The sequence below is a fragment of the Aspergillus udagawae genome (genome assembly GCF_001078395.1).
Source record: "Aspergillus udagawae IFM 46973 DNA, scaffold_7, whole genome shotgun sequence".
Classification (NCBI taxonomy): Eukaryota; Fungi; Ascomycota; class Eurotiomycetes; order Eurotiales; family Aspergillaceae; genus Aspergillus; species Aspergillus udagawae.
Genome location: NW_025091270.1, coordinates 2,050,808 through 2,077,460, shown reverse-complemented (window position 1 = coordinate 2,077,460; position 26,653 = coordinate 2,050,808). Strand labels below are relative to the sequence as shown.

At 49.7% G+C, this 26,653-nt stretch overlaps 13 protein-coding genes and 2 non-coding genes across 15 annotated transcripts; 8 read left to right on the top strand and 7 right to left on the bottom strand.

The window, feature by feature from the left end:
* Positions 1–75: 75 nt before the first annotated feature.
* On the bottom strand, positions 76–931 carry Aud_009389 (Zn(II)2Cys6 transcription factor domain-containing protein; the record flags this gene model as incomplete). The annotated part of the gene is made up of 3 exons (XM_043294242.1): positions 76–628; positions 672–763; positions 812–931. 3 exons carry the CDS (start codon positions 929–931, stop codon positions 76–78), a joined length of 765 nt encoding a protein of 254 aa, XP_043150177.1.
* A 1,087-nt stretch (positions 932–2,018) lies between these two features.
* Positions 2,019–2,820, bottom strand: Aud_009388 (uncharacterized protein; the record flags this gene model as incomplete). The annotated part of the gene is made up of 2 exons (XM_043294241.1): positions 2,019–2,409; positions 2,462–2,820. The coding sequence occupies 2 exons, from the start codon at positions 2,818–2,820 to the stop codon at positions 2,019–2,021; spliced, it is 750 nt and encodes a 249-aa protein (XP_043150176.1).
* A 551-nt stretch (positions 2,821–3,371) lies between these two features.
* On the top strand, positions 3,372–4,487 carry Aud_009387 (uncharacterized protein; the record flags this gene model as incomplete). Its single annotated transcript, XM_043294240.1, has 1 exon — positions 3,372–4,487. The coding sequence occupies one exon, from the start codon at positions 3,372–3,374 to the stop codon at positions 4,485–4,487; it is 1,116 nt and encodes a 371-aa protein (XP_043150175.1).
* A 505-nt stretch (positions 4,488–4,992) lies between these two features.
* Aud_009386 (uncharacterized protein) lies at positions 4,993–6,032 on the top strand (the record flags this gene model as incomplete). Its single annotated transcript, XM_043294239.1, has 4 exons — positions 4,993–5,175; positions 5,238–5,649; positions 5,696–5,845; positions 5,899–6,032. 4 exons carry the CDS (start codon positions 4,993–4,995, stop codon positions 6,030–6,032), a joined length of 879 nt encoding a protein of 292 aa, XP_043150174.1.
* Positions 6,033–6,379: 347 nt separating this feature from the next.
* Aud_009385 (URC4/urg3 family protein) lies at positions 6,380–7,820 on the bottom strand (the record flags this gene model as incomplete). Its single annotated transcript, XM_043294238.1, has 4 exons — positions 6,380–7,020; positions 7,067–7,243; positions 7,291–7,618; positions 7,665–7,820. The coding sequence occupies 4 exons, from the start codon at positions 7,818–7,820 to the stop codon at positions 6,380–6,382; spliced, it is 1,302 nt and encodes a 433-aa protein (XP_043150173.1).
* A 481-nt stretch (positions 7,821–8,301) lies between these two features.
* Aud_009384 (oxidoreductase, short chain dehydrogenase/reductase family) lies at positions 8,302–9,033 on the bottom strand (the record flags this gene model as incomplete). Its single annotated transcript, XM_043294237.1, has 1 exon — positions 8,302–9,033. One exon carries the CDS (start codon positions 9,031–9,033, stop codon positions 8,302–8,304), a length of 732 nt encoding a protein of 243 aa, XP_043150172.1.
* A 1,170-nt stretch (positions 9,034–10,203) lies between these two features.
* Aud_009383 lies at positions 10,204–10,298 on the bottom strand. Its single transcript has one exon. It is a non-coding gene; the product is annotated as a tRNA-Leu (tRNA).
* Positions 10,299–11,430: 1,132 nt separating this feature from the next.
* Aud_009382 (uncharacterized protein) lies at positions 11,431–11,733 on the top strand (the record flags this gene model as incomplete). Its single annotated transcript, XM_043294236.1, has 1 exon — positions 11,431–11,733. The coding sequence occupies one exon, from the start codon at positions 11,431–11,433 to the stop codon at positions 11,731–11,733; it is 303 nt and encodes a 100-aa protein (XP_043150171.1).
* Positions 11,734–13,252: 1,519 nt separating this feature from the next.
* Positions 13,253–13,828, top strand: Aud_009381 (uncharacterized protein; the record flags this gene model as incomplete). Its single annotated transcript, XM_043294235.1, has 1 exon — positions 13,253–13,828. The coding sequence occupies one exon, from the start codon at positions 13,253–13,255 to the stop codon at positions 13,826–13,828; it is 576 nt and encodes a 191-aa protein (XP_043150170.1).
* Positions 13,829–17,209: 3,381 nt separating this feature from the next.
* Positions 17,210–17,281, bottom strand: Aud_009380. The gene has a single exon. It is a non-coding gene; the product is annotated as a tRNA-Met (tRNA).
* A 1,491-nt stretch (positions 17,282–18,772) lies between these two features.
* On the top strand, positions 18,773–19,897 carry eglD (putative endoglucanase; the record flags this gene model as incomplete). Its single annotated transcript, XM_043294234.1, has 1 exon — positions 18,773–19,897. The coding sequence occupies one exon, from the start codon at positions 18,773–18,775 to the stop codon at positions 19,895–19,897; it is 1,125 nt and encodes a 374-aa protein (XP_043150169.1).
* A 1,309-nt stretch (positions 19,898–21,206) lies between these two features.
* Aud_009378 (uncharacterized protein) lies at positions 21,207–22,079 on the top strand (the record flags this gene model as incomplete). Its single annotated transcript, XM_043294233.1, has 1 exon — positions 21,207–22,079. The coding sequence occupies one exon, from the start codon at positions 21,207–21,209 to the stop codon at positions 22,077–22,079; it is 873 nt and encodes a 290-aa protein (XP_043150168.1).
* A 501-nt stretch (positions 22,080–22,580) lies between these two features.
* Aud_009377 (uncharacterized protein) lies at positions 22,581–23,610 on the top strand (the record flags this gene model as incomplete). The annotated part of the gene is made up of 2 exons (XM_043294232.1): positions 22,581–22,742; positions 22,792–23,610. The coding sequence occupies 2 exons, from the start codon at positions 22,581–22,583 to the stop codon at positions 23,608–23,610; spliced, it is 981 nt and encodes a 326-aa protein (XP_043150167.1).
* An 86-nt stretch (positions 23,611–23,696) lies between these two features.
* Positions 23,697–24,260, top strand: Aud_009376 (uncharacterized protein; the record flags this gene model as incomplete). Its single annotated transcript, XM_043294231.1, has 2 exons — positions 23,697–23,703; positions 23,812–24,260. The coding sequence occupies 2 exons, from the start codon at positions 23,697–23,699 to the stop codon at positions 24,258–24,260; spliced, it is 456 nt and encodes a 151-aa protein (XP_043150166.1).
* Positions 24,261–25,071: 811 nt separating this feature from the next.
* On the bottom strand, positions 25,072–25,599 carry Aud_009375 (uncharacterized protein; the record flags this gene model as incomplete). Its single annotated transcript, XM_043294230.1, has 2 exons — positions 25,072–25,457; positions 25,518–25,599. The coding sequence occupies 2 exons, from the start codon at positions 25,597–25,599 to the stop codon at positions 25,072–25,074; spliced, it is 468 nt and encodes a 155-aa protein (XP_043150165.1).
* Positions 25,600–26,653: the final 1,054 nt, after the last annotated feature.

Genomic DNA, 26,653 nt, shown 5'->3' with positions numbered 1-26,653 from the left:
CTGCCTTCGTGACACTAGAAACAAGCTACGCTTTGATGATCGCAGCGTTCTCACCCCACCAAACAAGCAGGATCATCACAGTTCGTCTCGACTCGAGACAGCCAGAAAGTCGGAAAAGTCAAACGACCACCTCCAGAATCCGTTGCTGAGATCGACTGGTGGTTGACGGCGATTGACACCCGCCGCACCGGCTTGACCGTGGCGCGAGCGCGCACACCGCTGTTGTGCCATCCCCGTATTGAGAGGGATATGGTTTGGTAGTCTCAAGGCGCGGGGGACGTTTACTGTGGAGTTCGGATTTGAGGCAAGAGGGGGTTTAACCTCCTGAGTGGATAAGAAGGCTCTAGATGACTCTGGCAACCTAGTTGTCGCTCCGCCCAGGATACCGTTTTTATTCAGAGATCCCAGAAACGGGTCTGCGTCCGCTTTGCTTTCAGTCATTGAGGACCTATGCTCCTTCACTGGTTCCTCAAAAATACCCAGTTTATCGAGCAGTTCGTGGACAATCGGTCGGTTATTGCCATCGCGATCGACCTCTGGGAGTTTGGCATCCTGCTGAATGCATCCATATAACTTCCTCAACCCGGTGATCAGATATGCCTGGTGTTCCTCTAGCATATCCACATATCTTCAATTGTCAGTTTCATCTAACAACGAGGGAGAGGACTTACCCAGCGGGATACTTCCGTCGCAGCGGCTTCTTCTCCTGATAGATGCAAGGGACATTGTCCCCGCAGCGAATGCACGGTTTTCCACCATCGCACTGAAAAGTCAGCTCTGTTGTTATCACTTACAAGAACGAATGACTTACTCTGGCCTTCTGCGCACGGCACCGGTCGCAGGCCCTGCTGATCCGTCTCCGCGCCCCATGGGTCGCTGGGCAGTGATCGTCGGCGTCTGAGGGGCGTTTTCGGGCGGATCCTGACCTCATGGCGTGGGGAGAATACCGTATCTACAGATAAATTCAAGCGATCAAAACGATAGTTTCTAGTGAAACCAGTACTGTCCTTAATAAATGATTTATTCCTCTAATCCTCATTCTTAATCATCGATTTGGGTATCCTCCAAAAATTAAGACGATTAGAAGATCATGACGTCCAACACCCACTTACAGCCTCGCAGTCCTGAAAACCTGGTTATCATGGTTGGCACTAGGCTGGTCCACTGCGGTTGCATTCAATCATAAAGGCACATGTGAACATCAGTACCTCTGTAGCTACGTAGCCTATAAGGTTTAGAAGGGGCGCAGGATACACTCCGGTAAAAAGTCAATTCCTCCCTCTCAAGCCAGGCCTAAGCATTGAATTCCAACACAGACTGACTCGGGGAGTCGACATGAATCCTCCTATTCGCTCAACCCTGACATCGTGATGTCCACCTCTGTCTCAATACGTCTCTTGCTCTAACAGAATTCATGAATCAGGAACCTGGAACGCCCCAGATAAACCAGATCACTACCAGGGGGAAATGCAATGGGGGAATGGGATGATGGAGGATGCTTCCGCGGGCATCCGCAGTGGAGACTGGAATGGAACATGGCCAACCCAACACCAATGACTGCGAGCATATCTCCGGCAAGGTTCAACACTACATTCTTTATTCGATATGTGCAAGTGTTTGCATCATAGATTGGTTAGTCTCCACGTAGTACAAGGAGGGTGCCCGAATCTTGATTTCTTGACGCTGGATACTTCTAGGCTTGGATTAGACTCCTACATCGCAGACCATCATTCACTCACTTAATCTTGATGTTCTGATTGGATGTATGGGGTTACTGCGTTCGAATTTAATACTAGGCTGTCTTATTTTTCCGATGCAGATGTATTTGTCCAGTAAAGCTCTACACCTCTCTGATTAAATAACGTGTGTCGTATCTATGCTTCTAGATATTCAATTACAAGCTAGAATGGTATCCAAGAAGATTCATATGAGCTAGAAGCATGCGCTGACTGATCAAATCGCCTAACCGCTTCCAGAATCTGCATGATCACCGCCTGAGCACCATCATGTAAAACTTCTCATCTCAGCGCGTGAAGATTACAACGAGGCGTTGAACTAGCAGGAGCCATGTATATTATGGGATCTCTCACTACCCTCAACGCCGGAAGCCTAGCCGCCTCGAGCGGCTTCATCAGCTCCTCATCCTCCCAAACCAATCCGAACATCGGTCGTAGAATAACGACCAGGGTTTCAAGTCTGTCAAGCTGTTCCAGCACACCAACAACCGCTGCCCATTTCTCCAAACGGTCAGCCGGGGTATTCTCGCCATACCGGGCCGATTCCAGATACAGATGCCGGAACGAACTGAGTCGCGCGGGGGATAAAGCGGACGGGAGTTCCAGTAGGGTGCGCGGATTCTCAATGTAGAATGTATTTTCGCCATAGAGCATATCAACCGTCTCGTCGTACCTACCTTTCTCAACAATGGTCATTCAGCAACAGAGGATTAGGCATAACATACACCCTTCTACAGCTCTGCAGCAACGCCAGGACCCGAGCTTGGGTTCGAGCCTCGGACGAAGGACGCTCCACGACATCGTCAGACGTCCCCTTCCGTGGCGAGCAGCGGTGGTGGTTGACTCGACATCGTGGACAGAGCGGCTGCGGGCGCTTCTCGGGCTGCTCATCTTCGGATAACTCGCAGAGAAAGCTACGGAATTTGCGTGTTCGGGTGGTTCCCAGGTAGGCGAGGTGGACGGTTACGGGGAAGACGAAGATTTCTCGATAGATAATGTCGCGGATTTCGCGTGGGAGGCGGAAGAAGACAGACGCATGTTGATTGCAGGGATGGGTATCGGAGGTGCTGTCTGTCTTGCTCATTTTGTTTGGAGCTCTTCGGGGCATTTTAGATGGTTTCTTTGATGATGGTGTCGCATGTTTGCGCTTTTGGCCTGCCATCGGTAAACTCTAGCCGATGCCAAGGGTCGTCGGCACTGAATCCTTGGTTTGAATTAATGATATGCTCATGCGAGAAGATTTGACGCGATCAAGCATCCAGAGCCACAACATGCGCCAATCTTGTCCTCTGAATGTTTGTTGATAGATTCACCCTGCAGGATGCATGGATGATGGAGGGGTAATCAACTTGGCTAATTCTCCCCACGCGTTGTGTTCCCGCGCGTCGACTTGGTCCTTGGCAACCATCAGCTCGTATAAACAGGCTACCGTCAGAAACCTCTTAACCAGCATCAAAGTTCGAAATGGATTCTATCCTTGACTAATGGTATCGCTCCGCTGGTTTCACGGATGCTCAGCAGCAGGCAATTGCCGCAGCCCGGCAGCGCTTCCACGCTGCTAACGGCCCGACCACGAAACTTATCATCCACAGGATTGCGGTCGCAGTCATACAGACTTTCACTGGCAGCAATGCAATGGTTGAACGATGGCCCTCACAAATCCGCAAGCTCATGAACCAGTTCTCTCGATTTCCTGCCCAGCCTGCCAAAGAGTTTCAGACTTGGGCACGACCGCGGGATCTGGAGAAGCGGAAGCAGGCCGTCTCTGTATGGACATCGTTGCTGGCATTTCTTGTCTTTAACTGGAAGTCATATGGTGCAGATGGTGCCCTGGAGTCTATGGGATTGAACCTATCCTGGACTCTCAAAGACGACATTGACGCCATTCGGTACTATGCCAAGTCAGGACGGTCGCTGAAAGTTCTCGGCGAGATGGTCACTACCTTTTTTGTGAAGGTGATCAAGGACGCTACGGCCACTCCTCACACCAACCCTTTGACCTGGTGGCTGGCTGTTTTGACCCAGACTGAAGTCCTAGACGACCAACCCCGCTGGACGGTGGCAGACTTACAGGACATGCTGTCGTTCTCTCAGAATCTAGACGCCATTGATCATTATGCTCGGGTACTGGTCTTGGAAGATGCCTTTTATCGGTGGATTGATATGCCAGGCGTAAGTCCAGCCGAGAAAAAAAACCTACAAGACTCCCTGAATGAGGTATCTATTAGTTGGGTTGATCAAGATGCCGAGCGCCCTCCAGTCGACGACCCTATCACCATGGAACGGAGCTACCGCCAAATGGTCTCGCCAGAATGGTGGGCCTTTACAGAATATATTGAATCAATCTTTGCAGAATGGTTGACGGACCAAAGTACGGGTCCCATGTCAACGGTCATACTGTTCCTTCACGGAAAGCTAGAAACCCCTGAGTATAAAAGGGTGTACAAAGTCAAGATGCAGATTGAAGAGCATTTTTCTGTCAATCCCATGATGGCGGATTGTTACCCAGCTGAGTGGGACACGAAGGCCACAATCGAGCAAGCGAACAGGGAGGCTCGGAGGTGCATCCGTGAGGAGCTGGGACCGAAGAAAGCGTCCCTCAAATGGGATGAAGTGTATGATACAAGCGGCATGATCCGCATTCGAGCCATCTACCGAGATGAGGCCAATGATGCAAGGGCGGTTGCGTGGGTTGAGGAAGCGGGCATCTTGACTGAAGAGGAAGCGGACATCCTGACTGAAGACATGTAAATCTCATGGAAGCTAGCAGAACCACATTCCTGAAATAGATTGTTCTGTCCCTATTGACGGCAAAAATTCCATCTTCTACGAGTCATGCGACTCCGAGTCATGCGCCTATTAGAGTCAGGGGCTGTTTTTAATAGATTGACGGATGCTTGGCATGCCTCTTCCGCTGTTTGGAGATTGTTTCGTCCATGAATAATTGAGCGCCATCGAGTCTGCCCTCCGCACCAAACACTTGGCGCTCCTTTTGACATACAGAGACACGATTCCATTGCCGGGGATGACCCTGAAGAATGACCAAAGAGGGAAAAAATTACGAGGGAATGTCTTACCGTTAGACCAGAACTACAAACCCCGATTCTTGGCGTTCTCTTCCGCCATATCGCGGGCATATATAGTTCTCCATGAACCCATGTTGGATGCCTTCACTATCCCTTCCATAGCTATTGACTAGCTACTTCTCTCTTTAATTAACCTCTCTTTATCTCTATATTGCATTTACTTGTGTATAATGAAGGCTACTTTCTATCTCGCCGCAATCCAGCTGCTGGCCAGCTCCGTTTGCGCTCTTCCGCTGCATGACAGCCAGATCCCAGGGGATCTCGACGCCCGCTCTGGCAGCGCTTGGGCTGAGAAACGTCAGAGCACTTCGACCTGGAATCCCCCCTCTAATCTCGTCAAGCCTCTCAACGAGGTGCGCATCCCATCCCACCTCTAGCCTCGAAGCCCACCAGCTAACCCTCTGCACACATTCAGGTCTGGGAGCACGAAATGTCCACGTACAGCAACCCTATGGGATTCAAAAACTACGGCTTCGACCAAGTCATGGCGACCCGCGGTAAAATCAACTACTGCGTGCGCTGGGACTCAAGCAAGAAGGTGACCGCCGAACAACGCAAGCAGATCGCCGCGGCGGTGAACCGCTCCGTCAATAAGTGGATCGCGGGGCTCGCCGGTTTCGAGGGCTGGCCGTATAAAACCGTCGACGTCAAGGTCGTCGGATACGCCGTGCGCGATCGGTCCCTCCTGGAAGGCGACACCTCGGGACTGGACATCTACACCAACAAGGATGAAGGCGGGATTCCCGAGTGCGATCCGGCGTGTGGACGGTTCTTCCACCAGGACGGTGATTATAGTCGTTGTCCGGCCGGTGCTGGGCGTCACTACGGTATGCGCGTTCTCTCTAGAGTAACTACACTGGCTAACGATCGTAGACCAAAGCCTATGGCTCACGGATGGTTTCCAGGGCGGCGCGGGCGGCGACTGGGGTCAGCGCGTAGGCCAGGAGTATTTCATGCAGAATGTCAACTCGGAGAATATCCACATTTATCTGCATGAGCTTGGACATACGTTTGCCTTGGATGGTTAGTCGGACCCTTGTTTCCTTGGATAAGTATGTGCTAACACTCCATATAAGACTTCTACGACTGGACTCCCACCGGCCAGACGAACTTCATCATGCTGGCAGGTAGTGCAACACAGATTACCGAGTTCGATATCTGGATGGTCCGTGACTGGTGGCGTCATCTGAAGAACCGGTACAATCTGTAGATCTTGTAGTCGGTCCTGTCGTTCTCAGTGGGGTTTCCTTGTTATATTTATCTATTCATATCCTGACAATGCGGCTTCATCTTGGGTTTCTCTTGAGTACTGCTTAATCCGAGAATGAGCTGCAGAGGAGACATTCTGCATCCGGGTATTGACTTTATTCGTTATGTCCATGGGTAATCGAATACAGATAACTCGACATAATACACTTGGGTTCCTAGCCCCATCTTACCGCAGTTGTCGCGCCAGTTTCCACAGTTATTTAGCCTATGCATACCAAATACTGCAAGACAGTGAAGACACCTCTAGGAATACTCCCACCTTCAACACTCGATGTAAGAATCGCTACGCTAAAATAGCGTCCCATCACCCAGTATCAAAATCGGACTCGATCTGGTCTCCGGCCTCTTCTCAGCCGCCAATTCACGTCCAGCCTTCCAGCTCCCAGCTTCCAAAACTTGCGCAAGACCCAACCTCACTCCAGTAAACTCCTCGTTGTCCATAATCCGCGCATGAAGCTTATCCAAGAGGGCAACCGTCATCGCCCGCCACTCTACAATCTCATCCGCCGTCGCCTCAAACGCGGGAAGTCTCGATCCAGAATTCTGCAGTCCCCGTTCTTGAGCATCAGGCTTGAGGGCTAGAACACCAAGGTCAACGAACAGGCCCCCATTGCGGTACTCGGGGAGGCCGGTGCCGAGATTCATATTTGCCCAATTCACGCCGAGGAGGCGCTCGAACGGGACGGTCAGGGAGTACGCGAGCCACTGCGTGAGTTTGTGAAACGGCTGGATGTGTGCGCATTTGGACTTGTGAGCGGTTCGCTCAGCGTCGTTTTCGAGGACTTGGAGGGGCCATGCGTCGCCCAGGGGGTGGCCGTCGATGTGGGTTCGGGATGAGGGCCAAACGGGCAGGAGAACAGTTTGTAGTGTGGTCCAGAGGGTTTCATAGTTGATTTCTGTTGGCGTTGGGGATTTGGAAAGCAGGTAGTCTGCTATCGTTAGACTGCGTCTGTTGATAAGCACACGAGAACGTACCGACTAGGTTTCCTGGGCGGCCCGCCGGACCGAATATCTCTGGGAGGTTGAGGAGTGACCGGCCCAGGGCTCGGAGTAGCTCGACGCGCGAAGACGCTCCGACGAGGGGATTCGTCTTCTCGTCTATCTGGAAGCCGCGTTGCAGAGTTGCAGCGTCAAAGACTTTGAGGGCTTGCCCTGTTGATGGTTAGCCCTGCTCTCACTAGAAGAGGGATTGTACCAACCCAGAACGATATCCCGTCTCTCATTGTCAGCAGTCGCAAAGTCGCCATTCACGAACATATTGTACGAAGCTAATGCGGTCCCCTCGCTACGGCCAACGACGATATTTGTCCCTGGCTCGGTGAACCGCCATTTGTCACCTGCTCCCGCGTCAAGCAGCACCGAGACGAAGAATAAGTCCAGTAAACTACGCGTCTGTTCGAACGGGTCTACCCCGTTTCTCTTCCAATGCTGCAGTAGATTCTCAGGGCGATTGATACCCCCGGTTTCAAAGTGTTGCCAGCGGCCATGAGGCGGGATGAGGTGGTACTTGTCTGGCCCAAAATCGCGCTAAAAGCTGTCAGTATCTTTCCTGTTCAGGTCTGAATAAACGAACTTTGATGATGCTTATCACGTATTGTACTGCATCCTGCAGGCGGTCAGGATGGTACTGGAAGTGGTTCAAGCGATTCCCCTCTGCGAGTTGCAGGACTCGATGGGCTCGTTCACGGACAGCTTTCAGCCCGAGGACGTACTGTATTTCTGGATCCATTTGACTGCTACTGTAGCGGAATATCCTTGATGTTACTGTTCCAGGTCAGAAATGAGTCAAGATGAACAAGAGCGAGGACACTTGGATGCGGGGTTGTTGTCTGCAGCTCATTAGGTCAGCACCAGCAGAGTTGTATCCATTAGCTAACGAAATCAGGCATGATGAAGCGGCATATCAAGATAGTATCCATAGTATATTCGATGGCCACCAGGTTATTGGATTATCCTGTTAGGGCATGTCCGTCCTTATCTCCACTATAGAGATAAGACAGCCACTGCCTATCAACATATTATCTATCCTATTAAGGCCATTTACTGATATTTCACAGCCTGAACAAATTATGATTCGTGTGCACAAACATGATGATCACACCTTGGTACTAAACCGGATAACTCTTTTTCATTGAATTTGCGAACAAAATGCGGGAATAAACTGTAATAACCCTCAGCCTTACGCATACTCCCTGCATGATACTAAATGCTCAAACCAACAAAGACCCTGCATTTGAGCTCACACAGCTCCCCGTGGCATTCGTATCCTTCATCAAATAAACATATGCCTCCGCCACCTCCTCCACACTCCCCACCTTCCCCAGTGTGGTCCTCTTCGCCAACATCTCCGCCACCTCATCCGAAAACAACCCCGTCTTCACTGGACCAGGACTAACGAAATTCACCCGCAGTGGCTTCATATCCAACGCCAGACCGGGCACCATCCCATAAAGCCCGGCCGAATACCCCGCGATAACAGCCCAGTCCGGCTGCGGCCGATCCCCGACCGCACCCCCCGTCAGGATCAGCGACGAGGTATACCCCGGCTTCAACACGCGCAGGGCAAGTTTCGCGACGAGCAACGGGACATGGAAGCGGATGTGTCCAGCCTTCTGGATAAACTGGAGATCGACGTCCTTGAGCGGTTTGACGGCCAAGGCGTCCCCGGCGGTATAAACGATGTGATCACAAGAGCCGATCTCCTCGAAGAGTTTGACGAGGCGTTGCTCGACATCCGGGAGGGAGAGATCGCAGGTGTGGCCCGTTACTTGCCCAGTCGGGTACTTTTCTTTCAGGGAAGAGACGGCCTGGGTGATGCGGGAGGGGTTGGAGGAGGAGATGTGCACGATGGCGCCTTCCGAGAGACATTTGTCGGCAACGCCGTAGCCGATGCCGGTGCTGCCGCCGAAGATGACGATCGTGGAGTTCTTGATGGAGGGCATTTTGTCTTTATTAGTACTAAGAACAAGGTACCTGATTGTTAATGAGTCGTGGTGGGTGGTTTATATACCGGAAGGTCATACAACCGGGTTTAATCCGGAGATAAAGGGTGTTGATTCCCTAGAATTTTGATGTAATTTTTGCCGGCTTTTCCGGCATTTGCTAAAGGACATGGAAATTGGATGACAAATGGACAATAATCTACCGGCGAGTTGCATGGTTGTATCCACCTCGAAGACCGACTGATATGTCCGAAATACCGCCAAGCCGAGACCAGTGACATCGCAGATTGCTCAAATACCGTAGTCCACGTTGCCTTCTGTCAGCCAAAAATACTCACACTGCCTGATGGCGGCAGATAAGAATGATTTTCCTCCCGTAACTGCTACATTGTCCTAACTCAGCTCCGCGTAGCAAAGCATCCCAACCAGGCTCCCAATAAATGACCAATCACCACAGGCCCCATACTCTCCAGCTTGCCACATAGCCCGACCTCGTGGTCTTGACCCTGGATTTCATCGTAGCCAGATCTCCCTCCCACTGGGCATTCAGTTCGAATCTCCAGGGACTGTCTCAATAAGACTCGCCGAAGTTGACCGAACTCGAGTCCTCTGCACTTAACCTTGATTTAGCTTCTTCAGTGGACTCGCCCGGGAACAACCAACTGCAAAGCACCGACGCCGTGACCATACAGCCAACGTTCTTCGAGAAGGATTGCGCGACACATACTCCCGGGAGTTTCGAGTCAGTCGGAGAGCATCCACTCGGTGAAGTACCGAATGGCCCAACGTCCTGAACGTCCCCCGTCGAGAATTCTTGGTAGCCACTCTCGAAGATGGGGACGACGTTCTTCTCCTTGACTAGGTCCGCTACCTCGACCCAGTGGAATTCTGTAAGGTCTGTGCCGGTAGGATTGCGCGCTCATGCATGGAGGACAATGATGTCGTTCGCTTCGGCCACAGTGGCGAGGAAGGAAGGCATGGCCTTGATGTCCCCAGGTCAATCAGGGAGGTGAACCGGTGATGCCCTCACGCGGAATTTGTTAGCCGTTGCATTGATATCTGACGCAGGCATTGGATGCTGGAAGATCAGTAATGTCTTCAATTCTGCAGAATGCTATGGGCGACTGTTTGTTGCTGTTGTAGCGGCTCGCAAAAAAAGAAAAAGAATACTGGTAAGAGTGGGGTTCGAACCCACGAGACTCTCGTCAAGCGGGATTTTAAGCATAAACTTAAACCGCTCGCCTTAACCACTCGGCCATCTTACCGCCTTAATTTGTGAAAGGTATTATGTTCGTTCCATAATCCGCCTGCTTATCCCACCTCCTCACCTTTTGAATAACTATATATTCGCAGTTAGCCAGCCAGCAGGAATCTCGCTATTGAAGAGCTACCATACTGTAGATACAAATAGCTTCAGGACAGGAATGACTAATCAGATTCGAGTCATTGAATTTCTTATCTTGCTAGCTACATCGATCCAGGGCATCTAGAGGGGTACTTATACCTTTCTACAGCTTCACTTCTTCCCGTTTAGGTCGGCAGGATCTGTTTATCGAATGGTCATCCCCCTGCTCACCCTGGCAGGTGTCGTAGCATCTAAGTCAATTTCTGCCAAGGCTCCCTTTGACCGGTAGATGCCGACAAAATCATCATCATCACATTCTCATCATATTCACCCTGTAGAATGCAACAATCTGTTAGTATGTCCATCATCCTAGGGTACTCGGCATCTCATCTTGTTCCCTCGTTTTCACCCCTTTTCGTTGTTTCTCGCGTTTTCGTTCCGTTCGTCCACCTGAACGCTGAACCATGGGTGACCGTTGGCATCCAGCATCGTTTTACACGAACGTTGCCGGTAGATTGCCGGTAGACGCGTAACGCGTTCATGCCTTTCCCCTCGTCTAAGCCCCTTCTCCGTTAATCCAATGACACGCAAACGACCTTCGTTCAGCCGAACTAGCTCACCAGATCACATAGTATCGCGTCCTCTCGGATTCGCCAGACACCAGTCAGCTCGATCAGGATACGTTTATCGTATCGACTACGTTGTCAATCAGCTAAAGGTACTTCCTTCTCCTTCACGTCTGCAGCAGAACGACCCCTCAGGCTGGGACATCGACAGAAGCGTTCTCAACAGAGCCGCTCCCTTTTTTTTCACGTCTTTATGGCTGGATCGTCGCTACAGACGAATACCAGCAGTGGATCAGCGACCAGCCAGCGGGCGCGTTGCCGATTTTAGAGAAACCACTTGGACGCTCGCGATCACGTCCATGCAACTCAAGCGTGTCCACGGCTGCTTCAAACACGGCTCAGAACCCCGCTTTTGAAGCTACTTTCCCCTTGAACGCCCACATACCTGGTGCTTACCTTTCTCCTCGAGTGAACACCTCAGACTCAATGGCTACGCCAGCGACCCCGAATCAGGAAGACACGCCGGAGCCAACTCCTCCGGTCACGGTCCGACCAGCAAGGACACGTCCTCGTCCGGGGCGCTTTCCTAATCCGCGTCACCTCTTTGGTCAGGTCGAACCTCCCGACGTGCTCGAACCATTGGGATCAACGTCAACATTACCTTCAACCACGCGACCGTTTTCCGCAGGCGCATCGTCCTCAACAGAGTCAGACTCAATCCCAGTGTCGGTCATGGAGTTTTACAGTAACAATGACGCTGCTGCCTCGCAACCAGCCGCCCATGCGTGATATACTCAACACCGGCCGACCCCGGCTAGCATTCGTTGCCAAGAGGACTGTTCGCAGCAAGTTCCAGGAACAGTGGGCTAAGCAGTGGAAGATTGGCCGCACGGCTGCGCTGACCATACGCATAATCAAGGCTTTAATGAGGAAGATCTTGAAGCTTTACAACAGCCTTACTAAGGTGTGCATACCTATTATTATACAGCTGTATATATAGTGGACTAGGCTGGCCCACTTTGCCTATAAGATTAAGGCTAAAGACAGTAATCAGTATAACTGTAGAGAGGAGTTCCAGATTTCTAAACATATTCATGCTTGAGTGCTCCCACCTCAAGCAGCTGCTGCGCAGGCAGATGCTAACAATATTGCTGCACGTGGATCCAGTAAAGAGGATAAGCTAACGGACTATAATATAACGATATCAGACCCGCAGGCAATCTGCTATATTGGTGAATTCTTGCTGCAAGCAGGCTTGCTCAGGCAGGTTAGCCAGGTCAAATTTGAACTTGAGCCAGATCCTGATTTAGGCCAGGAACACGTAGGCCTCCGGGCCATGGGGGTAGACGCTGAAGACATTAGGTAGAAGCCCCAGTCACGCCCCGTTTGAGTCACCGGGGAAGGCTACGCAATCCCAGTCAGAACAGATATGTAGGAAGCAGGAGGTGGCTAATAAGGAAGATAAAAGGATGGTAACTTGCAGGCAGCATTCGTCTGTTCAATATTAATAGCGAAATCATCAGAAGCCTAGAGTAGCCTTACAAATGGACCTTGACATAAGGTGGCTGATAGAGGGTTCTAGATTCCCTGTCCAAGAACCTCTTCTGTCAGATTTCGTTGGAATTTTTTTGGTAGTTGGTTCATTTCTAATTTAAGGTTTAACTTTACTGTTACTATCAGACCTCACTGTATTAGATTTTAAATGTTAAACGCAATGTAATATTCACAGCTCGCTGTTTGCGGCAGTCTTGAATCACAGTGTGCGTAGAATACGGCTGAGAGTATAATAAATGAGCCAATAGCATTTCAAGTCCATCGATACTGTAGCACACCTATTTCGTACCCGCTACTGAATCTGAACTAGTTGCATGACATTACGTATCATATCATCGCTTGTCTAGGTGCGGCCTTCCCGTGTCCAAAAGTGGAACCAGTTTGGTAAGTACGGCACGAGGCAATGCTTGCCATACGGAAGGATCTAACTCCGTAGACTCGTCATCTTGGCTCCAGATCGGGAGCCTCGGTAACTCTGACCCAGTATAAGCTGGCACGTATGATCTGCTCGTACGATCCGCTCCTGTCTGGCTAGAATGCAAATGACGTCAAACTAGAACATGGGAACTTAGACATGATGCAGCATTCCAGCTGAGCCCTCTCCTCGGATTACTGGCTTCAATATCTATAAGTACCTGCGTCGGTCCTTGTGTTTTCTGCGTTGGACAATCAGTACGTATTAGTATCATACCCAGGTCACTAAGCACTTCACCAAATAATTTCATTCTTCCGGATCTCATTCCGAAAATCCATCATGATCATCAAATATGATAATGATCGGGACGAAGTTCCAAACCTTCCACGGGGAGGAGGGAGTATTGAGTATGACAACGATCGGCAGAAAGTTAAAGACGAGCTTGCACAGGGCGGGTGGGATGTCTATTACGGAGACACTGTTGAACTTTGGGAAGTTGCTATCGGTCTTCTGTCGACCGTTATCTCAGGTGGTGTCTCTCTTGCGGCATGGGTTGAGTGGCAAATTTCTGTTCAACTCGCCAAGTTTGGGCAGTCTCTGGGTGACATAGACAGTGATATTGTCAAACAGGTGATCCAACTCTTGGAAAATGTTATCAAGTCTGGCCAAGAAGGTGAATGGAATATGGGTGGTCTCGGTGTCAAGGCAGGAGTGGCTACATATCACTACTCGTTCAGAGTCAAGTACCCTTGGGGTGGTCACACTGGCTGGAACGCGCTTCCCAGCAACTTTCAACCATATATTGGTTTCCGCCTTACAGAGAAGCTTCCAAAGGAAGGAGGAGCACCGCCGGTAACGCCAAAGAAAGCTCCAGTTTCGCTTGCGAGCACCCTTCCTATCGCTCCTACGCCTTGACTCATCGTCACGTAGGAGGATACCTACTCATGATTTAGATGTCCTAGCAGTGACTTACGAAGAGCAGTGGTTCTTTATTCTCCTGACAATTGTCTCTCCGGGGCAAATTTTTGATTTTTTACCTGCCTTAGTATAGGTTTCCCCTATTCAGTTAGGTTTCCCTATACTACAATGCGAATACAGAGGCTCGTATCCAGACCACCTTTTATATATAAAACAGCCATCGTGGTAGTACTGAACAGGCTCCTAGTTTTTTTTAAAGATCATATACACAGGTTTCGCCGAGAAGGTAGTTTCGACTTATTACTCGGCCAATTGACCATGCCTAATGATGTGGACGCATGTCGCTGTCGCACCTCCCCGTGCCCTGAAGCAACTACCTATGAGAGCGAGGTAATGCTGGGAAAGAGAGGCTGGCTCGTCTTAATCTAGCTTTGCTTCACATCTTCGCTTCTGGTAAATCTTCTTACTAAAGTATTTTGGATTTTAGAGCTGTTTTATTGACGATTGGATTTTCCGCCAAGACTTGTCTGTCAGATGCTTAACCTCTATCCACTTCCCAGCTGGATATATACCTGACATATACATCACTGACTAGGATTACCTACAGTATGATGCCTACTTCTACTTTCACCAAAAGTTCGCCTTTGTGACGTGTGTAATAGATTATAATCCCTGGTATGAGCGTCTAAGACCGCCATTTCCCTCGTTTATAACTATGTTTGATGGAATTCGAAGAACCAGAACGACGCCGATTTACGGGTCAGATGCCCTCAGTCAAACGTACTGGATAATTTCTGAGATGACCAAGGAATTATCAAACCCACGTACCGAGATTCGCCGTCCACCATTACTATTTTCCGTTTTCTAGCAGTATGATGGATTGAAAAAGATACTCTTTTCTTACTAACTTTTATTAATTACTCTGCCAAAATGCTTTTCGCTTTTCTTGTTTTTTTATTCTGTGCCTCTGCCACTGCCCTTCCCAGAGAAGATGCTCTTGAAAAGCGGGGTTGGCGTCACCAGAGTGGCCCGGGTGGGATTGGGGATGGGGATGTGAGTGGAAATGAGATTCAGACTGTACATTTTGTGACAACGACTAAGTGGTGCTTGGTAGTGCACGTCCGGCCTGATCTGTTGCAGTGGAGCTTGCAACAACCTCAACAACAATCTAAACAACTCAGTTTTGGGAACACTGTGAGTTGGGCCTAACCTTCATACTTCTAAGTGGTTTGCTATTATGTCGATATTCATATTTCTAACGTAATAAACACGCTTCTATAGTGCCCTGCTGGATCTACTTGCTCATTAGGCGCCTGCAAATGCACGAACTTCCAGGCGCAGGCCACATTCCCCGTGGTGTCATTGCCACCATCTCAATATTATGGCTCCCAATACAGCTGACGATACAGTGAGCGTCTTGCTTAGGACTGGATCAGGGAGCATCCAGCCGCAATCTATATACCCTGTGGGGCCCAGGCCAGTTGGTGTTGCAGTAGGTGGCTTTCGTTAGGGAATAACCACATTAGTGTACATAACATAGGTGTAGACTGGTCTTGGAAAGTATATTCCTGACATTAATATCTGCATGGGATTGAATAAACCCAGGAGACTGGCTGATCAGTTGCAACACTCATTTACGTTTATTTCTTATTTAGATGTATGTTTTTACTGCGTCAACATTTCCTACGTACGGGGCCCTGCGTTGCTTCATAGTATCGCGAGTTTTGCTTCGGATTAAGGAATCATATTGGCGTTCCGGGTCATATTTTTGCTTCAGGCGGTGAAGCACCTGCATAGCTAGCATCTAAGTAGCTGGCTTGATCAGGTTAAAGAATATGAATTGGATTGGATTCTCCCCAGTTTCCCGAGTCCGGATCATATCTCCATCTCTTCCTTCTGTGTCTCGCAATCTTGTCCAATATAGACCACTCTGGAGGACGAGAGGAAGGGACCAACCGGGTATCAGCAGCCAGAGCATCCGAACATCGGCCATATAGTCGGTGATGCACGCAGAACTTCGCCAGATATTTGAGAGGAGTTTCCGATGAGGGTGGTGCAAGATTATTATTGCACATAATCGGTCTTGCATGGCTGAGAGTCCCGTTTAGGATCGATACACACCATGGTGATATATAGGTCTTGTCCTTATAATCTGTAGTTATCCTTCAGCCCTTATGACCAACCAAGGTAGCCTTCCACCAACGAGCTTCACTTTCTTCAATATCATCACCAATCGCGACCTCCACATCGTATTTCCCGTGCTATTTTGCAATCATCCCGTTCATTTGATACTCACCCGTACATTGATGATCGGAAGAGCGACTCAGGAGCTCAGTCCACCGAACAGACAGTATATAGACCCATACCAGCAGTAAAACCGTGACATAATTGCCTTCGTCGTGGCCATGTAGGCCCTGGACGATCGGCCGTTCCGTGAAAGGAGTGTGATCAATAAATTCAACCTTTAGAGGGGTCTGAGTTGCCTCAACACAGTCAATCGAAAGGGATACGTTAGCGGGGCCTCTGCCGTGCGCGAGGAGCTCGGTGTTTGCGAAAGAATGTTTCTGATCGGAGCGAGCGACACAATTTTTTTTTCTGTTGCTCTCGATCCCCATGCACATATTCAATCCAAGAGAAGGTGGCTTACTTGTCTCACACTCGGCAAGACTCGGGCTGTCCCTCCTTCACGATAAGCACCAGCGATCAAAGAGACTTCCGTTAGATAGCTGTCTGCATCGAAGCCGCGTCAATCCAAAGGGATGATCAGGAGCTATCTGGGAGACCCAAGAGCTGCGGATCCATATTGTCTGTCTTGTGTGTAGGGAGGTGAGACCGACGGTTGGCAGGGCTCTGAGGATTATGAGTAAGCCAATGCCGAGTTGTCGTAGAAGACTCGCAATATTTCCCTCGGCAGAGAGATTGATGACATTATATTATAATATTCTCTTCCGACCGTTATGATCTAGGTGCGGAGTACCAATCATGGTATAAGTGGAGCAAAGCTTGCACATTCTCGGCGTCTGGATGTTATCCCAATATGGCAGTCGAACTGCGACAAGCACGTGCATGGGACCGATTAATTACGTGATCTCGCCATTTTTGATTATGAATCAGAGTCAAGGTTGGTTATCTTCTTTGTGAATTACTTTCATCTTTCATTATCCGAGATAAATGCGTCTTTTATGAAAGGCCCAAAGCCCCTCTGACGGTGCTAGCTTCCTCCTGGTCGCCTGAGTAGTTAATATGGACGGGTCGATGAGAGTAGGTTGGCCGGACTTGGCACGGGAAAGGCACCAATCATTGTGCAGTAGTCCAGACAAGACAAAACGAGATCCAGTTTAATCAAAAACCAACCAAAATAAAAAAGGAAATCTCAGATAGCATGTCCTGGTTTCGATCCAGGGACCTCCGGGTTATGAGCCCGGCGCTCTTCCCCTGAGCTAACATGCTTGTTGTTGAAGTTCAAGATTTGCATTTTAACTTATTAGCCAGCATAATAAATTTACCGATATAAATCACCCTAATTTGTACGATAAATGAATTAACAGCACTGGCAATAAAAAAGGAAAGAAAAAGCAAGTGTTCTACACTGTAATAAATTATTGAAGAATCGACTACGATATAGACCAATATATCCAGCTCGTATTCGTCCATGATCTCTGCGCCATCTTCAACGAAGTCAACATGTATATTCTGGATGGATCACACCACTAACAAACCGACAGGCACCCATTCCTGGATACTGCTTTCACCGCGAGGTTGACACCTGGTCGCATTCAGACAAGGTTAATACGTATCCCTAACCTGCCAGAAATATGGTGTATGTTCCTACGTCACGACCGATGGCGCCTAATTTCCCCTGTTGAAATACTATAGTGACTCGGTGATCCATATATACCGTCGAATGATAAAAAAAAAAGCCGAGGCAACCCGGGCTATTAGAATTGAAGGGACTGTGGTCCTGGGAACATCAAGATTCAGGAGTCATATTCTGGAAATATGAGTCGCCGAGTGGCGCTTATTATGCCCATAAGACGGTCTCCCCTGAGCTCGTTCAACGAATTCGTATAGAGCAGAGAGCTATACAGATTACTGACGAGTATCTTTCGGGGATTTGTTACGGATAATTTCTATTAGGACGCCTATGCAGCGTCTGTTTCATCTTTCATGGCCCATTCCTCCGTTCCAATTCTGGGCCACGGGTAGGGAGGTAGCTCAGGCTGTAGCGACGCTGGATCGATCAAATGAAGGAGCCCAGAATTAGTAGAAGAAGGCCCCTTAATTCCTAGAACTAGGAGAAAAAGTGAGACTGCTCCAGCTAGAAGCTTGCGGAAGATTGTTAGCATCGGAGGATATCCCGGAAACGTATAGTGACGACACCACAGTGAGACAAAGTAGTATAAGTTAATATATTTCTTCTACAGGACCAAGCAGAAGTTCTGGTCCACGGTGAGAAAATGGCCGCTATTGGGCGGCTAAAATGGATCTCGTACTTTACCATCAACTAGGATACGGCTTATTGGTACATGACTACAAACCCCGTTGCCTATTCGGAGCACATCCGGTTCATTTAGCCGACAAGACACCGCACTGGCCAGTGGCAAACAGGATAGATCAAAAGTGCGAGTCAGACATTGAAACATATAGATGAAACCCCTTCTTGGCACCGTTAGTGACAGGGAAGCCAAGCGGCCCCTATGTCTTGGCAGGGTCTCGTTCATCTCCTGTGGCCCCATCGCTCCAACTAGACTGTTGATGCTGCCGCCATTACTCCATCCTCTAATCACCATTGCTATATAAGCCCTTCTTCCCCCCCGTTCATCATGATTCCCTAAGTCAGGACTACTCAGCATTCATCTCTCCTTGATTATCTGCGCTCTTTCGTTCTTCTCTTTCTCTCCTTCATTTTAGTCATTCTTTACATTTCTACACTCTTTCAAAATGAAGTCGACCTTCGGATTGCTTGCTCTGGCAGCAGCAGCTAAACTCGTCAGCGCCCACGCCACCGTCCACGCCGTCTGGATCAACGACGTGGACCAGGGTGCGGGAAACTCCGCTGACGGATACATTCGCTCTCCCCCCAACAACAGCCCTCTCACCGATGTCACCTCGGCCGACATGACCTGCAACGTCAACGGCAAGAAGGCTGCCGCCAAGACCCTCTCCGTCAAGGCCGGTGACAAGGTCACCTTCGAGTGGCACCACGACTCTCGTACTGCCGGTGACGACATCATCGCTTCCTCCCATCATGGCCCCGTCATGGTCTACATGGCTCCCACCGAGAAGGGCACTGCTGGCAACGGCTGGGTCAAGATCGCTGAGGAGGGCTACTCGAACGGCAAATGGGCAGTTGACAATCTGATCGCCAACAAGGGCAAGCACTCGATCACCGTTCCCGACGTCCCCGCCGGCGAGTACCTGTTGCGTCCTGAGATCATCGCCCTGCACGAGGGTAACCGCCAGAATGGCGCCCAGTTCTACATGGAGTGTGTCCAGGTCAAGGTCACCTCTGCCGGCACCAAGGCCCTTCCTGCGGGTGTTTCCATCCCCGGTGCCTACAAGGCCACCGACAAGGGTGTTCTCTTCGACATTTACAACTCCTTCACCAGCTACCCCATTCCTGGCCCTGCTGTCTGGGACGGCTCTTCCTCCGGCTCTTCCGGCTCCTCCGGCTCCTCTGGCTCCTCTGGCGCTGCTACTACTGCCCCCGCTCCAGCCGTGACCGCCGCTCCCACCAAGCAGCAGGGCGCCACAACAGCCGCTCCCACCACCTTGGTTACCGCCGCCAAGCCCACCACCACTGCTGCTCCTCCCGCCAGCTCTGGCTCCAGCTCCGGCTCCAACACTGGCTCCAACACTGGTTCCAGCTCTGGCTCTAACACTGGCTCCGGCTCCAGCTCCTGCTCCGGCTCTGGCTCCAGCTCTTCTGGATCCGGAAGCGCCGCCGGCGCGGGCAAGCTCTACGCCCAGTGCGGTGGCCAGAACTACTCCGGTGCCACAGGCTGTGAGGCTGGTCTCGTCTGCCACCAGTGGAACCCTTACTACCACCAGTGCGTCAAGGCTTAAGCATTTAATATCGAGTTGCATTGAGTCTGACCCTCTACCTGTCATATCCTGTATTTAATATGCTCCCGACAATTGACGGAGTCGTCAGCGATTCTAGCTAGAGATATTGTGCGCAGGCGCTGGCATCAATTGAGAGTTTATATTGTTATCCGAAACGAAAGTAAAAGTATTCCACAATGTAGGGTGCGTCTAACTTTGCAAATTACTGCAAGATTTCGTCCGTTCATGTCTTTAACCGTGGTATATAGTGCAGCTGCCCCGTAGCCGCCGCCGGCGTTTCAGAACGGTTTTACCTACACACTAAGGGCAAAATCCTCGACTTATACGAAAGACTTCGGGATCAGTCCGAAACCCTTATGTCTTACCCTGATACGATAATTATCCGAATAGCCTAAATGAAGCCGAATTAAGCGCAAGGGTCTAGACTAGGCGGTACAGAGTAGAAGGCTTCATATCGAGGATTCTCCACCAGACCTCGACTTCCTATCTTTATCTCGGATCGATCGGAAATGTCTGCCCATATGCTGTTAATTTCCAGTTGGAGTTTAGAAACGGTCATTTATCACTTGACTGAGTATACAAGCTACTAAATCCTAGATCTAGTTGTCTTGTGATAACTGGCAATACACCCTATTTCATTATTTCCTAGAGTCGTGACAACTGCGTCTCAGTCAATTTCTGACTACAGTGTAGTTGAACGTTGATAGGAAACACTTGTTAATCTACTGGACGTAATGATAGAACCCAGTCCAGTACAAGAAGAACTCTATGGAGTTGGCTGGAGAGTACTCAAATCAACATCCAATGCTTTCGATGTGGGAAGTAGACAAACTCCAGATCCGGCTGGCTTTATAGCTGCCATTATCCCTAATTGCTGGCATCTACAAAGGCAAAATATGATCATAATATGCGAACAAGACTTTGCATCAGTTTGTTATCAATGATTACTGTGACCTTGCGTGAGGAATTCCCAACTTACTATTCACTTAATGCTACTGAATTAACAAATCTCAGAAATATAGACTGTACACTTACGGAACATCCCGAAAGATGAGCTCACATTCACGATCTTTGCCTCCTCTGTTATTATCTGATGGCTGTATCCAGAACCCAGGTCCAACTTCGGTTGCAAGCCGTGGTTCTCAACAACTCGGTACCTTTATTCCATAGAGGTGACGTAGTGGTGCGTCCTACATCCTCGAACTACAAACATACAAGTCTACGAGAATCAGTCAGAGAGTGGTTTTATCTTTTCTGAACTACCCATCAAGCAAATCGTTGTCGCCGGAGCCGTATGGCTACATTCATTATGGCATTGCAAACCGCGACTCCCGCTATGCAGATGATCGACTCCACCGGTGCTCTGGAGAAATTACTCAACGAGCTCGATCACCTATTGCATAGACCCGCAGCTCTGTTCCTCGACGTCCAAACCACAAATCCAGAACAAGATGGCTCAATCTCAGACATCTCCCTGTTCGTCCGACCAATCAAAAAGGTCTTCCTGATTGACGTGCTCACACTAGGCGACCACGTGTTTGCGACTACCAGTCTCGCTGACAACTCGCTCAAACTCCTGCTTGAATCTCCTGCCGTGCCCAAGATCCTTTTCGACGTCAGTAACGCATCTGCCGCCCTTTTCAATCACTACGGAATCCGCCTGAACGGAATCAAAGACCTCCAGATCATGCAACTCGCGACGCAATACCCGCGCGCCCAGCAAGCTCAGGCTGCAAGCTTGGAGACATGCGTCGAGGAAGATGCGCAGCCTCCTGCAAGAGCACTCGCGCTGTGGAAGCAGGTTCACAGCACTGTGAGTCAACTGCGAGATCCAACGAAGGGAGGAAGCGATGCTGTGTTCAAAGAGCGGCCTCTCAGGCAAGCAATCCTCGATTATCACTTGCAGAACGTTCTGATACTGCCATGGTTGTGGGTCCTTTACTGCGATACACTCTGCAAACCGAACAATGCCTTCTGGCGAAGCATGGTGTTTCACACCGTCCGGGACAGGATCAGAGAATCGACGAATCCCGACAGTGCCCATCGAGCTGATGCCAGACGTTGGGGTTGGAGTCGGGAGTTCATTGAAACTAGCAAAGCGGGATGGAACGAGGACATACTCCTTGAGCTCCAGGGGGTTCCTATGGTGGACCGCTGCTGGCTCGATCCCACTTTTTTCTGAATTGCCGCTGTGGTTGTCTGTCTTGATATTGGCAACATCTGCGTATTTTGTCTTGCTTCGTCATGTGAAAGGCTATTTGCTAATACAAGATGAGTCACTTGGATGTCCAGCATTACCAACACTTGGGTAGAGATAAGTGAATTTATTGAAACATAAGCGGCTGCGTACATAGACTACCCTGCCATCGTCGCTGTCCTGTCAGCGTAGTTAATATAGATCTACGCTATAATTGGTCTGTCTAAAACGGTCTGCAAAACATGCAAAAGATGAAAACAATCCTTGAGGAGGCCAGGTGTGTTCCAACATTACGTTCATGATCTTTATTGGTCGGTGGAGATAGTGCACGGCCCCCGGAGATATCTCCATAACCTTAGCCATGTTGATTGTATGTACATTATTAATCCGCGAGAGGCTTATATATAGCCTTGGTAGACACCAAAATGGAGATAACTTCCAGACGACAGAAAAATCCTTCAAAACCTGTCACACATATCATCGAAAATGGGCTCCGTCGAAACTAACGAAAAACTCGCTGGCTTCAACTTGATCCAGACGCACTATAAACAGATTGGAGACCACGCCATCCGCGCCGACTTTATTATCCCCAAGTCTACATTCACCGGCAAACGCCCAGTAATCGTCCGCTTCCACGGCGGAGGCCTGGTAAGACATCCACCCCTTGTTGGATCGATTGCACGGCTAACACGACCAGATAACCGGCGACTCCCTTCTCATGGAATGGCTCCCCATCTGGCTCCTGCAGCTCGCCAAAAAGCACGACGCAGTCATCGTAAGCCCAAATTACCGGCTCCTCCCCGAATCAACCAGCCCGGAGATATTCTCGGACATTGAAGATTTCTGGGCCTGGCTGCATTCATCTGCCGTCACGGAGCTGCTCGCAACATCTTCCGCACCAACACAGCTTGATCTGGACCGGATCCTAACGGCTGGAGACTCCGCTGGCGGCTTACTGAGTATCTGCGTTGGATTGGCGCACGCGGACGAGGTCCGCGCGACGGCAGCTAGTTATCCCATGGTCGACATGGCGTCGGAGTACTTCCGCACAGCTACGAGCTCTGAACCCCTACCGGATGTGCCTGCGTCCACGGTGGAGGATTACCTAGCTCAAATGGACAGAAGCGCGATCCGATCATCGGCCTTTCTACCGGATCGGTTCGATCTGATGGTAGCGGCTATATACTATGGTGCTCTGGGACAATTCTACGAAGACGGCGCGGAGGGCGAGCCGCGGGAACTGCGCTATCCGCTTGAGTGGCTTGATCGGCCTGATGTGAAAATCCCGCGTGGAGGTATTGCGATTCTGCATGGGTTGCAGGATGCGGTTGTGCCGGTGGAGCAGAGTGAGAAGTTTGCTGAGAAGGCGCGGGAGGTCATGAAGGGGAAACCTGGTGGAGATAAGATTGTTTTGACGCGGCGAGAAGGAGATCATGGGTTTGATGTCGAAGCGCCGCTTGAGGAGGAGTGGTTGTCGAGTCATCTCAAGGAGGCTGTAGAGGCCTGGCTGGAATAGAAGTCAAAGCAAGGATTGTCAATCTAATTGATTTATAATTGTACAGGTGAAACGTTGAGTCTGGCTTTGACCTCAATGCCCCAGATATGCTTAGTTTATATCCAGCTATGCATAGAAATTACATGACATGATATTATAGCGTGGAGTCCCGTTGTTTGTACAGTATACAATGTCGAACATGAACGCCATAACGAAACTGAGGGGTCAGCGAATCCCAAGAACCTTGGGAGAAGAAATCAATCAACTATGTGTCGTGCGAGGAATTCGATACCATCCAGGCTTTGCAACTGGACTTTTGGAAATTGTTGCCCAAATTCACCCGTGCACTGAACGCCGGAGATATCGTGAGCAATAGGATTCCTGAGATGAGCGACCTAGACGAGTTTCCATACTGCATCTGGTATCCATCCGTTCCTCACGTCGCGACTTACAAAGAGCTACTTCGGCGCGTGCCGTTTATGAAACTGGCTGTGGCGAGCATCTGCATTTTGCACAATTACGGCGACTACTGGGATGAGCTTGACGCTGACCCAGACGTTAATCCGATGGAGGATGCTCGCGAGAGTCCCAACCCGAAGTATCTCTGTGATCTGGAAGCAAGGATTTTGGGGCGTGGTTACCGCGGCTTTGGACGCGATTTTACGTATTAATGTTTATCACAGAAGTTTATATTCGAGCATACCTCCACCCTTGTCCTTGACAATGTGCCCGACGAACCGTAGCGGACATTGAGATGGGGGTGCCTTACGATGGGGGAGGTGTCAACATGGCTTACATCGAGCTATGTGTCTCGGTACCGGATGAAGTGAAGAAGATTGCTCTTGAAAACCTCGAGAAGACTGGTGGATTCGACATTACCGAGTATTATAACTTTTTGGGGAGAATAGACCCTCCACTCAATCCACGGAATCCTAGAAAGACACGTCTAATCTCGTCAGGTTGTATTTGGAAGGACCATCCAAGTTCATTGACTGACAGTAGTCGTCAATAATGACTGTATATTGTGGTTTGAGGATACATGTAAGTTCGAGGGTTTTCATTGAAGCACTAGACAAGGATCTGCCGAGCATTGCTACACACGAAGTTCAACGGCGAGATGTTCCACATTGGACCAGGTATAAGAGTATCCAGTAGTCCCTGTTTACTGTCCCCAATGTGTTCCTGGCCTTGGTTACAAGCTTAGCTGACATGGCATGTTACTATCGAAGTAGGCTATAATTGTTCAACAGGCGGAGTATGGCTCAGGGCGGGTGAGCACTCCCTTTCTTTCTCTTGTAGTTAAGCACATGCGTGGAATCCATCTGTCAAAATCTCCTCCTCAATCTACCCTCTTGCCTTCTTTCTAGGACAGGAACTGTATTCGAACATGAAGCCGCGTGATCTTAGCTCTCCAACTTTATTGCCTAGTGGACAGACCACAGTTGAACATGGAATAAGTCTCAGCGCAAAGAATACGGTGCCTCACTGGGCCACCTTGTCATCACTGTCCTCCGGTTTCATCGCTGCTGGGGTAGCATCCTGAGAATTTATCCGCTCAGCAGCCAATCGAGCCCTCCTGGCCGCCTTATTTGGTCTCTTCCTGCGTCTACGTTTCGGCTTGTCGCGAATTTGGACCGCAACCGTGGGCGTCTCAATCACAACCGTGGGAACCGTACCAGTGGGGCTGCTGTAGTGCGAGATATGATTTACTCCGACAGAAATAACAAGGGCGGGTTTTGTGGTGCCCACAAGGCCAGGTCGAGTAGTAACGCTAGTAGTGTTTCTCACGGCAGTTGGCAAAGGTCGCAACGGACAACGGTCGGTCGAGTGACAGGTTTGATTGGGGCAACGTTGACACGGACGGACATCTGATGTTATCAGTGTGTTTACCTTCGAGTATCCATGGGAAGTAGAAACATTCAGCATACCACCTGGTGGCTGGAGGGTGCTCTCGTTGGCAGCGGAGGGCGACGGGTGACACGTCTTGTTTGAGGTGTTATTGTCGGACATCATGTACAGCGACAATGACTCGAAGCGAAGATTTGAGTGATAATATCTCAAGCGACAACCTATCTGTTTTGCAAAAGGCATAGGCAGCACGGAAATGGAGCGTGGGGATGGAGATGCAATAGATGCTGATGTCGGTTGGGGGAACAGTATTCGGTCAGACGTTCACTATTTTAGGAAGGACCGGGTGAGAAGTGATCCTATGCATGGTTCTCAGCGTTCTTTCTTCCTATAGTTACTACCAAGTTGTGACCGGCCCCTTCTTGAAAACGCACTGAACTCTGTATTGGCGACCAGCAACTGCGCTCCTGAACCCGACATAAGCAGTAGTTGAAGCCTTAAAATACTTGAATGTCCTCTGCAGACTTGGCAAAGGAAACAAGATGAAGAGCTCAAAGGATTAATCACTGAAGACATACAACTCATTTTCAACTATAGTGCGATTTAGTCTACAAATGCGCAAAAAACCGTTAAGCTTAAAAACATCATCGAAAAGAAGGAGCTCGATCTTAATAACCAATGAAGAAATGGGGGATCTATTTTAAAAGAAGGCAAGCTCGCTAAGGCAGAGAAGATGTTGTAGCGGGTGCTAGCTAGGTACGAGGAGTTTAGACAAGATCACGCGCTGACTTCTCCAAACTGTCGGTAACCTTATATTGTGTCCAAGGTCAGCACAACGACGCAGAGCAGATATACTTGCAGGCGATAGTCAGGTACGAGAAGAAGCTTGGTCTAGACCACGCGTTGACTCTTAATACTATCGGAAACCTCGGAATTCTACACGGTAAACAAGGCAAGCAGATATTCCAGCGGGCACTAGTCTATAGTCCGCTGAGTGGGCCAGGCTCGGCTATCACAGCGAATCTCCGAGCTCGGGCGCATGAACCATGAAGCCGGAGTGGGCGACACCAGACAAGTACGTTTCTATTGCCTAATGTCCCCAGTTTTTGACTTTAGCGTGCCCTAGCGTCGCGTGGCATGTCTCCTAGTCTCGCTTCTCCACTGAAGGAAAAAATGTACTTCCCAGGGCGTAGTCTAGTCTTCTGAGTCATATATG